Source organism: Ovis canadensis, chromosome 15, assembly GCF_042477335.2.
Source record: "Ovis canadensis isolate MfBH-ARS-UI-01 breed Bighorn chromosome 15, ARS-UI_OviCan_v2, whole genome shotgun sequence".
In the NCBI taxonomy this organism is placed as follows: Eukaryota; Metazoa; Chordata; class Mammalia; order Artiodactyla; family Bovidae; genus Ovis; species Ovis canadensis.
In genome coordinates, this window is record NC_091259.1 from 61,150,939 (window position 1) to 61,164,201 (window position 13,263).

The following is a 13,263-nucleotide window of genomic DNA, read 5'->3' on the forward strand; positions in this document are numbered from 1 at the left end:
GTCACACCCAGTGTCCGTCCCGAAGTGCACTCTCCAGAATTCAGCCCCAGTGGCCTTCTCCTCTGCAGCAGGTGTGGAGGACTGCACGCACAAGAATGGAGCAACCCTTTAGGCTGCTTTGACCAGCTTACTTACCCTGCATCCAGGCTGACCCTGCACACTCCACAGTCCACAATCCAGTTTTAGAGTCATGTCCCCCTGTACTTGCACATGGGACTTTGGTTTATATCCTGGATTAGAAGACCTTGGGAAACTCCATGTAAGCCCTTCCCTCAACTTGTCCCAACTTTGTGGTGATATCCATCTAACAAGGAAATCCCCAATCCTCTTCTCCCTTCCATTTGCCATCACAGTGGAAGAGGCTACCCAACAGAGAGAGCCTCAAGGATTTCAAGGTCCTAGAGGCCTCAGTTTTGCACCTGAGCCCTGCTCCCAACACACACTATTGGACCTGTCCCCCGCCTCCCCCGCCACACACACACACACTTGGCTGTGGGCAAGTTAACCTCTCTGAGCCTTAAGATTCTGTGCTGCTTTTCTGTTTCGTCAACCATTTTGTGTCTTAGTGCTTACCCCAGCTCTGTGGGATTACACTGTTATCACCTGTGTGACTCGGGCAGGTTTCCCATGGGACTCTTAAGGATGTGTATCAGCTGGGGTTTCTTTCCCACAATAGAACAACCTGGCCCAGGCTCCAGAAAGGAATGAGGGCTACCTTGCTCTATGCACTCACTCTTTATTGCTGTTGGACAAGGTGCTGATTCCTGCTTGGCCCAGGAAGGGGAGGTCCTGACCAGCTCCCCACTCTCTGTGGCCAGCAAGCAAGGCTGAGCAGAGCTTGGAGACCTGAACCTGTCCCAAGGAGCGGTCAAGGGTGTGGCACCCTTGTGAAGGGTGCAGGGCACAGGCTAGTTGGCACCCATGGCCCTGTGCACAGCCCTAGCCTTTCAAGTCACTGGCTGTGGGCTCCTGGTAGAATTCATCCATGAATTCGAGGAAGCGGCCCAACTGAGGCTGGCTCCCACTCAGTGCCGGGCGGGCCTGGGGCGGTGCTGTGGTCCCAAACACTGACCGCAGCGAGCAGCGCACCAGCCGCCGGTAGCGTGCACGGAACTCCTTCAGCAGCTTTTTGGCCTCCAGGAACTGCTTCTGGTTCACCAGCCGCTGCTCTGTCCGCTGGCGCAGGACGGCTCCTATAGGGAGAAAAGCCAGGAGGGACACCCAGGTCACCTGGGGTCCCACCTATCCCAGAGCAGCAGGGACTGGGTCCAGAGCTCCCCCATAAAGTGGGATGGAGTGGGAAGAGGATGTTGATGGTCCCTCCAGCTTGGGCACTAGAAGGCCAGAGGGATCGCCTTCTGAGTCTGTCTCAAGCCGTTGGAAACATGCTGTGACTTCAAGCAGCTCTCCGCTTCACTCAGCTCAGTTCCTCCATCTGCACACAGGAAGGTCGGGCAGATGCTCTAAAGGGCTCTTCCTGCTCCGACACAAGCCCTCTGCCTTATCCCAGCAGGGGAGTAAACGTCTAGACCTCAGAGCCTGGCTGATGAGGACGGGGGGCCCTGAGCCATACCTAGTGGCACCTCTGTAATGTTCTGGGTGGCCCGCATGCGAATGAGGATGTCATCCAGCAGCTGGGCTCGAGTCTTCCGTTGGGACGGAACAGGGATCCTCCGGGTCTGACAGGAGGTGAGAGAGCAGAGTGTTAGCACAGGCACAGACTTCCGTGGCCTCACCTCCTCATACAGTCACAACAACAGGCAGGGGAGAACTGGGGGCACTAGGGAAAAGTGTGGCTCTTGGAGGTTCCAAGTGACAGCCATTTATGTCCCTTAGGGTCCACAGGGGCAGTTCACATGCACAGTGAGGTGGAGGCTTACCCGCTTCTCCTTGGGAACATAGTGTTTCTGCAGAGTATCCAGCCTGGGCTTGCTGGAGCGGTACACAAGCGGGTGTTTCAACATGTGCTGCAAGGCCTGTGCATTCTTCTGGATTCCTAGGTCAAAAGGACAAGGTTGAGTCAAGGCACATTCCCCTTCTCCTGGATGCCTCCCCTGACTTCTTCATTCCCCATTTCATAGCAGCCCTGGGTAAAAGGATGGGGGCGCCAAGAAGACCCTTTCTAGCCAAGAAGACCCTTTCTAGCCAAGAAGACACTGTTCCCATATCCTGGCCTGATCTGTTGTGGTGCCAGAGGTGCCATCATTCAGTATATACTTGTATCACAGAACAAGTCCTAATGGAAAAACAGCACAAGAGTGGGGAAAGGTAACCCATTAACCTCGGAGGGTTACACTGCAGAGACTGACACCCACAGGAGCACAGCTGAGCACCAATACAAAACACATCATCCAAAACAAGGGGTGGGAGAAGATGCTGCCTCCCTTGTCTCAAACCAAACAGGGAGGATTCTGGATGTTCACTTTAGGGATTAACTGGGCTGGGGGAGGACCTGGGGAATCTGACTAATCTGGGTGTTTATTCATTAAACCCTTCCTGGAGAGACTTCCAACCAAAGCAGTTAGGTCCAGAATGGCTAGAATCTCTGAACAGCTGTGACTCCCTCAAAGCCAGTGAAGGTCCAGGCCAGGGGTCCTGACAAGTAGGGCTCTAGACCAGGACACTCCCAGGGGCCCTTTGACAGACATTCAGATGGAAAATAGCACCCTGGCCTGGAAAAGAGTGCTGGCACCAGCCTTGGCTTTGCCCTGACTTACTCTGGGTCATGGAGAGGGCTCCCTGCCCTAGAGACATTCTCCTCACATACCTTTTGGCTCAACGAAGGTGGGGTCAGGCTTGGCTGTCAGCAGCTCCTCATAGCCATGGTACTTCCTGGGGAAAGAGGCAGATGGGGGCTTCTTCTGAGTCCTCTTTGCCTCTCCGGGTGTGGATGGTGGTCTTTGTTCTTTCTCCTTTGTCTCTGAATCATTCCTCCGGAAGATGGAGGAAGATAACCCACTGACCTGTGCCCAAGAAGGAAAAGAAAATGCATTCCATGAACACCTCTGAGCTCTGTGTGGGTCCCCATGCTGGATCCTGTTAAGGGCAAGAAGCAAGTCTGGGGTGAGAGGCGGCAGACACGGAAACAGACACTGACCGTACACTGAGGTAAATGCTGTAACAGAGGGGAGCACAAGGGTGCTGGGTGAGCCCACAGCAAGCTCTAAAACAGCCAAGGAGGCCAGGAAGCTGCTCAGAGGGATTGCTACCTTAGCCTGAGCTAAGCCTTGAAGAACCAGGAGAGCCATTCCCAGGCTGGGGTTGGGGAATGGTCTGCAAGTGATGAGAAAGGAGGACCGTGATTTGTCCCCATGGGCATCCCTACCAGTAACCTTGGATCAGTGGGGGGCTGCAAACTCCAAGAAGGGGCTGGCAGTCTCTGCCAAGGGTGCTGCTTTCTGGTTTCCAGATCTGCCCTGTGCTTAGTTCTAGTTGCCTTATCACAGTTCAGCCATCTAAGGATGGACAGGAACCCATGGGAGCTGGGAACAAGTGGGCGGGAGCAGGTGGGGTCCAGGCACCTGGGTCAAGAAGACGGACTCTGTGCTCTTGCTGTCCTCATCTGACAGGTGGTCTGGGCTGAGGCGGCCAGCAGCATCGCTCCGGTGGGATGTCTCCTCACTATGCACAGTGGAGTTGGAGCAAATGGGCGGCAGTGGCACGAAGGTCCGGAGGGGCATGGGAGGGCCCCCCAGGCCCTCGATAGGCATCTCTCGCTCCACAGAAATGGTTTTGGTGGCAGACGGCTCCTTAGTCAGCTCTGCCTCTGACTCCAGCATCTCCTTTGAGGAAGACTTGGTCATCATGGATGGGTGAGGGAGAATCATAGGTTGCTTTGGCACCTTGGGAACTTGAGTTTTCACCTGTCACGGGAGAAGGGCTGAATTGGTCTGCTTCCTAGTCAGAATCTCTCCTCCTGGACATAAGCAGCCTAAGGCCAACCAGTATAGTGGTCAAAGCACTGGGGTAGGTCTCATGGGGAGGGAAGGGACAAAAATCACACTTAGGGGGCATCTACGATGTGCCTGGTACATGATATGTTACATTTTATTTACACCTCAAACTACCCAGTGAATAAATGTCCTCATTTTATAAATAAGAAATGGAGGCTCAGAGAGGTAAAATGACTTGTCCAAGGTCACAGAGTTATTCAGTGGCAGAGGCTCCAGGCCTCATTCTGGATCCCTGACTCTATCACTCTGCCCTTCAGTAGCTTCATTCCTCTGATCAAGGCGTTCTGCAGTGCCCATGACTTTCCTCAGGGACTCCTAGGAGGGCCTGGGGGAGATGGCCCCACATTTTCTGGAAGATAGCAGCACCAGGCCCCTATCAGGGTGCCAGTCTCTGCACCTTATACAAAGACCTATAAGGCAAATCTCTCTCAGGGTTTAGACCCAAGGAAATAATTTCTTTCCCACTGAACTGCTCAGCTTTCTTAATTAGCAAAAGCCTGTCACCTCCCCTCTATGCCTCTGCTCATCTGCCAGGAGAGAGCCATGTGCCCAGCTTCCCTCAGCTGGGCTTAGTTCTGCTTCCCCTCCCTAGTTACCTGGTGGATTGCTTATTTTTTGTCAGAAGTCTTTCGTCTACTTACATCTGTACTTTGACAGGCCATGCAGTGCAGTGGAAAGGTCTCAAGCACAGTCTACGTTTTGAGCTCACACAAGGGGAAAACAGTCCCTGCCTGCCTATCTTGCAGAGTTTTCCCAAGTGAGATCTCAATGGTGTGCTCAAATGTGCCTGGTGAGCTAGGGAGTGGGAAGGATGACTATTTTATAAAATAAGGTTCTTTTTAAGAAAGTATTTCCTTTTTGAAATACATAAAATCTCAGTGTTTAGATTTGAAGCCTGAGGGACCCAGTCTTTTTTCAGAACCCATGCCTCATAGTGGCCAAAACAAGCGCCATTATTTGCCAGCTGGTGGGGAAGGGGCCACATTGATTCCTCCCTCTCACAGGTTTGTGCTGGAGGAGTGCTGGGGATGTTCTTCCTTTATCCCACCACTTTATCTCCTGAGCAAAGACTGGATAATCTGACTGGCCAGAGGTTGAGAGTCACTGGGTCCTGTATGCTGGACTGCTGAGCATCCAGAGCAGGCCATGTTATCCTCCATCTGTGTTCTCACACAGAAGCCTCACACCGCTTTCTGGTTCCACGTGTGGGTCCAGGCCTGCTCTGGCAGGTTCTCCATTTTCCGCCTATTCTGTCCAAGTCTCGTAGGAAGGAGTGCCAGCAACCTTGGTCTATATAACTGAGTAAAAGGCTGTACATCCAAACCCATCTCTGGGAGCACATTGGGGACATGCAGGCATCTCCAACCTGCCTGCAGCCCACACTACACTCTCCGCATAGCCCGTGCTGGAGGTCAGACAGGATTTACAGAGCACTGATTCGTTTCTCATTTGGCCACTGGTATGTGTGTTTATCTTCCATTAGTTGGAATGATGGACCCCAACATTCCCTTTTAACAATAAGTTATTTCACCGCTCTGAGCCTGCTTCCTTGTCTGCGGTGAGGATTGCGGGGGAGCGCGTGTGCAAGTTCTCAGCATGGGTGCCCTGTACACGGGAGAGAGGATTACGTACTGAGCATCTGGCTCACCCCAGTTCCGCCCCTCCCCAGCTGCCTGACGGGAAGGGAGGTAGTAGGACCCTTAGATAAGGCAGCAGATGGGGGCAAAGATTATGGAAACCCTCTGGATTTCTATTGCTGGTTTTAAATGCAGCTCTGGTCCCCTGAAGGCTCAAGACAAGAGCCTGGCTGTACACAGGCAGACTCTAGAGGGAGGGGCCTAGGGAATATCTTTATTTAACTTCTGGGGTCAACAATGCCTGGTCCAGCTTTTGGCTGTAGGAAGACAAAGTTCAGGAGGGAGAAGCATTTCACAGAAATTTCCGAAATCCTTTGGATGAAAGAGGGATCTTACTTTATGGCATCCCAGAAGTTAAGTCTGGACCACTAGCTAAGGGGAGGTACCGAGACGGCGGACCGCTCTCCACACCAGGAAATGCTTCCCAAGAGTCAGGCAGGAGATGTGTATTCTAGGGCTGGCACAGCCATTCATGATACCAGGGGTGACCGTAACTTGCACTGGCAGGGGGTTTGGGGAGTTAACGTATCAATTTCATCCAGTCTTCTCAGCAACTCAGAGGTTTTAGAGTTGAGAAGCTGATACTCACTGGAAATTTTGTCCAAGTTTAGGCAGCTATGAGAAATGATGGCACCAGACTGACATGTGGGTCTTCTGACTGATTTCCCCCCACTTCTCCACAGTGTCGTTTTTGGACCTCAGTTCCTCTGGAAAATTAGGGGATCAGACTCAATGCCCTCCCATACTCCTCCCTACTCTGATTTTTGGGTCTCTGTCTGTCTTATCTCTCCTGGGTATATCTGTATGTCATACAGGGAGGGAAGGAGAAGACAAAACTGCTACTACAAACCTAACAAGAATCCCAGGCATTGTGGGTGGGAGTGGCTCTGCTGCCAGGCTGATCTGCAGCATTAGAATAGGCTCCACTCCCTCTGGGCTTGGGGGTCCTGCCTATGAAGCCTTACCTTCCGAGAGTCCTTCCGAGGCATCAATATATGATGCTTAGCCTTTACGATCTTCCTTCGAATTAAGCGGATTCCCAGCCGCTCCTGGAGGAAGCTTTTTAGCAGTGGTGGGACCCCTGGAGCCATGATGGGAAAATAAGATTATTTTGTTAGCTAACATTTACTGGGGGCTTCTATGTGCCAGGCACTGTTCATGTACATGTATAACCTTACTTAATTCTCACACCAGCCCTAGGAGGTAGAAACCTATGTTATGCCTATTTGACAGATGAGGAAACTGAGGCACAGACAGTTTAAGGAATTTTCCCGAGGCAATGAAGACAGTGTAGAGCAGAGATTAGAATACCCTAGTGTCACTCCAGAGACCCAGGATTCTAAAATGCCTCCAGCTGCTGCATCTTGGATGGTGGCTCCACTACTGACATGGCAGCTACTGTATACAGTGTGTTCTGGGAGGGGGAGGGCTCTGCAGTTCGGCTTCATGCGCCTCCCCAGCTGGGAAGTGGGGAGTGGGGTCACAGCAGACTTATCCCACAGAGCAGAGTGTCATTATGGAGCTCACGCCGGATCTAGATAATTCTGTATTGCATTCCCAGTGCTGCCTTTTTTTGCTGTGTGACTTTGGGTAGACTGTGATTCTCTGATCCTCAGTTTCATCTTCTGTGCATAAGGACAATAATGCCTGTTTCACAGGGTTGCTGTTGGGATGAATCAGTGCAGAGCATGTGCTCAGCAGTGTCTGCTGTTTTCTACAGCCCCCAGTGCACTATGAAGCTTGTCCCCCTGTGACACAGAGCAGAGCAGGGCTTGGCACTGAGGCACGGATGAGGCTCTCCACATTGCTTCTTGGGGATTGGGTTTAGGGGGCAGGTTTGCAGGTACCATACCTCGTGTATGGGTCACCAGAGGGTTGTTGTGAAAGATGAGCTCACAGAGGGATGGGAAGAGAGCTACCGGTAGGATGGCATCTTCCTTTGCAATCTGTAAGGAATGCAGGAGAGCATCAAATGGACACCACCCCGCACCTCTCCCCAACTGCTTCCAGGCCCTACAATGCAGGGTTGCGTGCCTGCAAGGTCTGGGGTGGGACTGGGGCTGGGGGAGTGAGGCTGCTGGGGACAGGACTTACTGCTGGGACTGTCTTGTCTCTGCAATTTCACCTGTTTGCACCCAGAATACCTGTGCCTCTCCTGGCCCAAATCTCACCATCACTGTTTCACATTGAAACCTAAGAATTTTTCCCCTTCTCCATATTGGATATGTAGCTTATACCAAGTATTGAGGATGTTGGTGACAAAAATAAGAACAAATGTATGTAGTACTTGTCTCACAAGAAGCCTGGAAATGTGGCAAGGCACTGACTTTGACTCCAGCATACAATTTGTCTGATACTTCCCCTTGCTCAGTGTGACCTCTACACATGCGTCAGTCTGTCAACAGCAGTGACAGTTCCTTCACTGTAGCCTATCTGGGCACTGATCAAGGGAGGGCTGGGGGACAGGGGGTCGGGGGGACACGTGCATCAAAACGATTAGCTCAGCCAGTGTCCGGGGCCTGGAGGCCACTCTACCCCATGAGGCCAGCCTCTGAAGGGCAAAAAACACTCCTTGTTGAGAAGAATGGTGAGAACATCTGGGGACAACCTTGGGCCGGGTGTCTGTTAGCAGTGAAATAGAGTCAGAGCGGTTGGGAGCAGGGCAGTGGCCTCTCAGATGCCTCGACACACTGGAAGGTGTTTAGTCAGATTTGGGGCCCAGAGAGAGCACCAAGCGCCGGGAGTGGGTGGTAGCTCAGTCTGACTTCCTCTGGAGCCTCAATGGGTAGTGCCAGATGGCCCTGGGGCAATTACCTATTCAGTGCCTTTCATTTTGGTTCTTCAGTCAACAAATATTTACTGAATGACTTTATGTACCAAGCTCTGAGCTGGGACTGAGAGAGAGATACAGTTCCTATCCTGGAGGAATAGTACCTGGTGCGAAATAAGCACTGAAGAAGAGTAACACAGAGAAGCATACATTTACAACAGTGACTAGTGCCACAGAAGAGAGGCACAGGAAGCACCAGGGTGGTCTGACCTAGTCACAGAGCTAAGAGGGGGCGTCCCTGAGATCCGAAGGATGGCAGGAGGCAATGAATGAATGCAATGGGGGATGCAGTACGTGTCAAAGAAACCTCTGTATTAGTCGAAACATTCCCTCTAGTTTCTGGGCATACAGCTAGACTGTTTCTTCTTGCCTCCTAGGCAGCTAGACATGGGCCTATGACTCAGTTCTAGCCAATGCCACCTGCATGGAAGTGATAAATGGGCAACGCCATTTCCAGGCGCAGCCCATTCAAAACCTCCTGCAGGATCCTCTCCTCACTCAACTATCTTCCCACCAGTTGTGTGCATGCATGCTCAGTCGCCAAGTCGTGTCTGACTCTTTGCGACCCCATGGACTGTAGCCTGCCAGGCTCCTCTGTCCATGGGATTTTCCAGGCAAGAGTACTGGAGTGGGTTGCCATTTCCTGCTCCAGGGGATCTTCCTGACCCAGGGATTGAACCTACGTCTCCTGCATCAGCAGGTGGATTCTTTACCACTGAGCCACCTGACCAGTTGCACAGGATTCAGTAAAGTTCTCTTAAGGTCCTATGGGATGACAGAGCTATGGCCAGAAGAGATCTGGGTCTCTGAAGAATCACGTGAAAGGCCACCTACCAGCCAGGAATATCCACAATGGGTTTTGTAAAAGCAAGAAATACACTTTTGCGTTCATTGACATTTTAAGTTTGTCACAGCAGGTAGCATTACTTCCTCTAATGCAGAGAAGAAACATTTCATATAAAGAAGAATGTGTGAAAGATACCACAGCAAAGAGAAGAAACCCTGTTGGATGGACTTAAAGAAGGCTGCTGTTGCTGCTAAGTCACTTCAGTCGTGTCCGACTCTGTGTGACCCCATAGACTAGTGTGACTAAAAGCAAAGAGAAAGGGTGGTTGGTGCAAAATGAGACTGGAGGTGCAAGTATGGGCCAGACCAAAGTTTATTAAAGATGTTGGTCCATAGAGAACCTATTTGATGAATTTTTAGAAATATGAAGACCTAGGCTATTGCTTCAGGAAGGGGATCCAGATGACAGAGTAAAGAGGACATGGAGCTCACCTCCCCTCACCCCCCAAACACATCAAAACTATATCTACACATGGAACAATTTTCATGGAAAATGTTATGGAATCTGGCAGATGAGCTCCTAAACCACCAAGGCTACAAGAGAGACTCCCACATAATCAGGCAGGGTGAGAAGAAAGGCACTTGGTCAGGACCTGTGTCCCTGGGAGGGGACTAAGAGGAAGAGGGAGATGGCGTGGTAGATACTATCCCAGGGAGTGAGTGGGTCAGGACACAGACAGGGTGTCCAGTCCTGGGGTCCTACACAGAAAAGGCAAACCCTGTGGCTGTTTGGAGAAATGCTGGGATGGGCTAGAGAAAGGCTAAAGCCTAGACTGCATTGGGGAGGAGGGGGTGGGTGCTGGCTCACCCCCAGACAGGACAGGGGGTGGTCTACCCTAGCAGCTGCCGCCTTGCCACACTCAATCTGAGCTGAGTGAACACCCCAGGCCAGCAGTGATCTAGGACAGTCAGGTTCTAGGAAAAGAATCCATTTAGGGATGCAGAGGTGGTGCGGGGGGCCTGGTGGGCAATGGTGGCCACTGCTGGCACTTACACAGAAGCAGCCCAACTTCCTACAGCTTGAGCAGTGCTTCAATTCCCACAAGCACAATGCCGAGATTCTCAGTCCCAGCCTAGTGAAGGCACCAGCCCTGCCCACTCTGTGCTACAACTGTGCACTAGATCTGGGCCAACCATAACGGGGGGAAAGATGCAGCTTGGACTGCAGCTGAGTAGAACTGCAGACACCTGCACAGGCACAGCGCTGGACCTCTGTAAAGCACAGGAGCCCCACTTACTTGTGCACGGCCCTCCTTCAGGGCAAAGGCCCCAGTGCGGGAGAAGGAAAACCACACACACTTAAAGGGAACAGAGTCAGCCTGAGTCAGACCCTCAAGGTTTCCACCACCGCAACTAGGCAGCAGACCCTGGCCCTTGATAGAGTAGCCTCTGTCTCTGCTGGGAGTGCCAGCTAATCCAACACCAGCCACACCCTCTATCATAGAGGCCAGCACCCCCTGAGCAAAGACCGGGCTGCTGTCCACCTCAGATCCAGCCCTCACCTTGAAGACACTGGGGACACCCAGCCAACATATGGTACTCCCACACAAAAAAAATCCGTTCCAGACCAGGGATTGGCCAAGATGGTGGAGCAGAAAGACCCTGAGCTCATCTCTTCTCACAGGAACATCAAAATCACAGCTATTTACAGAACAACCATTGATGACAAGGACCAGAACCTACCAGAAAAGAAACAGAATCAGCCTGCCAAATCTATTAAAATAGAAACAGCAATTTAGGCAAAATGAGGTGAAATAGGAACATGTTCCAGATGAAGGAACAAGGTAAAACCTCAGAAGAAAAACTAAGTGGATATAGGCGATCTACCTGAGAAAGAGTTCAGGGTAACGATCAACAGGATGACCAGAGAACTCGGACAAAGAATGGATCCGGAGGAAAAGGCGGAAGTTTTTAAACAAAGAATTAGAGAGAATGCAATAACTGAAATGAGAAATACACTAGAAGGAACCATTTACTACCATTAACCCAGCAACTCTACTCCTGGATAAACATCTGAAAAAAAAAAAACACAGTAATTTGAAAAGGTACATTCATCCCAATGTTCACAGCAGTGTTATTTACCACAGCCAAGATATGGAAGCAACCTAAGTGGCTATCAACAGATGAATGGACAAAGAAGACGTGAATCATAGATATATACAATGGACTAATACTCAGCCATAAAAAGAAAATCTTGCCATTTGCAGCAACACAGATGGATTTGGGGAGTATTATTCTAAGTGAAATAAGTGCAATGGAGAAAGAAAATACTGTATGATATCTCTTATGTGTGCAATCTAAAAAATACAGGAAATGAGTGAATAAGAAAGAAGCACACTTATAGATACAGAGAACAAACTAGCAGCGACCAGTAGGGAGAGGGAAGGGAGAAATATAGGTGTAGAGAAGAAAGATGTATAAACCCTTAAGTATGAAATAAGTTACAAGGATATACTGTACAACACAGGGAATATAGGCATTATTTTATAGTAGTTCAAATGAAGTACAACCTTTAAAAACTATGAATCACTATACTGTACACCTGTAACTTATATAATGGGCTGGAAAAAGCACGAGTTGGAATCAAGATTGCCAGGAGAAATATCAATAACCTCAGATATGCAGATGACACTACCCTTATGGCAGAAAGAGAAGAGGAACTAAAGAGCCTCTTGATGAAAGTGAAAGAGGAGAGTGAAAAAGTTGGCCTAAAGCTCAACATTCAGAAAATGAAGCTCATGGTATCTGGTCCCATCACTTCACGGAAAATAGATGGGGAAACAGTGTCAGACTTTATTTTTGGGGGCTCCAAAATCACTGCAGATGGTGACTGCAGCCATGAAATTAAAACACGCTTACTCCTTGGAAGGAAAGTTATGACCAACCTAGATAGCATATTCAAAAGCAGAGACATTACTTTGCCAACAAAGGTCCGTCTAGTCAAGGCTATGGTTTTTCCTGTGGTCATGTATGGATGTGAGAATTGGACTGTGAAGAAAGCTGAGTGCCAAAGAATTGATGCTTTTGAACTGTGGTGTTGGAGAAGACTCTTGAGAGTCCCTGGGACTGCAAGGAGATCCAACCAGTCCATTCTAAAGGAGATCAGTCCTGGGTGTTCCTTGGAAGGACTGATGCTAAAGTTGAAACTCCAATACTTTGGCCACCTCATGCGAAGAGATGACTCATTGGAAAAGACTCTGATGCTGGGAGGGATTGGGGGCAGGAGGAGAAGGGGACAACAAAGGATGAGATGGCTGGATGGCATCACTGACTCAATGGACATGAGTTTGAATAAACTCCAGGAGTTGGTGATGGACAGGGAGGCCTGGCGTGCTGCAATTCACGGGGTCACAAAGAGTCAGACACGACTGAGCGACTGAACCGAACTGAACTTATATAACATTGTACAGTAAGCATACCTCAATTAAAAATTTTTTTAAAATCACACCCCCAAAATACCTAGGAATAAATTTAACCAAGGATATGAAAGACTTGTATTTGGAAAATTATAAAACTTTGATGAAGGAATTTAAAGATGATTCAGTGAATGAAAAGATATCCCATGATATCTTATTATTATTAAATTGGACATACTACCCAAAACAATCTACAAATTTAATGCAATCTCTATCAAAATGCCTATTACTTTTTTCTGAAGACTAGAAGAAATAATACTAAAATTTATATGGAATCAAAAAAGACCCAGAATTGCCAAAGCAATCCTGAGGAAAAAGAACAAAGCTGGAGGTATAATCCTCTCATACTTCAGACTATACTATAAAGCTATGGTCATAAAAACCGTGTGGTGCTGACACAAAAACATGGACATCAATGGAACAGAATAAAGAGCTGTGAAATAAAGCCACACACCTACAGTCAATCCATGACAAAGAAGGCAAGAATATACACTGGAAAAAAGATGGTCTCCTTAATAAGTGATGCTGGGAAAACTGGACAGCTTCGTGTTAAAAAAAAAAAAAATTAGAACATTCTCTTG

General features: G+C 49.5%; 1 protein-coding gene across 25 annotated transcripts in view; it reads right to left on the reverse strand.

Moving 5' to 3' along the window:
* Nucleotides 1–720: 720 nt before the first annotated feature.
* The window catches only part of XRRA1 (X-ray radiation resistance associated 1), a 70,576-nt gene continuing 58,033 nt past the window's right edge, over nt 721–13,263 (reverse strand). For all 25 annotated transcript variants that reach the window (XM_069553070.1, XM_069553063.1, XM_069553067.1 and 22 more), the window contains 7 exons: nt 7,443–7,536; nt 6,556–6,671; nt 3,522–3,863; nt 2,768–2,963; nt 1,881–1,996; nt 1,574–1,679; nt 721–1,193 (listed from right to left, as the gene is read on the reverse strand). In XM_069553070.1, the coding sequence (XP_069409171.1) occupies nt 940–1,193; nt 1,574–1,679; nt 1,881–1,996; nt 2,768–2,963; nt 3,522–3,863; nt 6,556–6,671; nt 7,443–7,536 (1,224 nt within the window). In that variant the 3' untranslated portion in view covers nt 721–939. The remainder of the gene's footprint in view (nt 1,194–1,573; nt 1,680–1,880; nt 1,997–2,767; nt 2,964–3,521; nt 3,864–6,555; nt 6,672–7,442; nt 7,537–13,263) is intronic.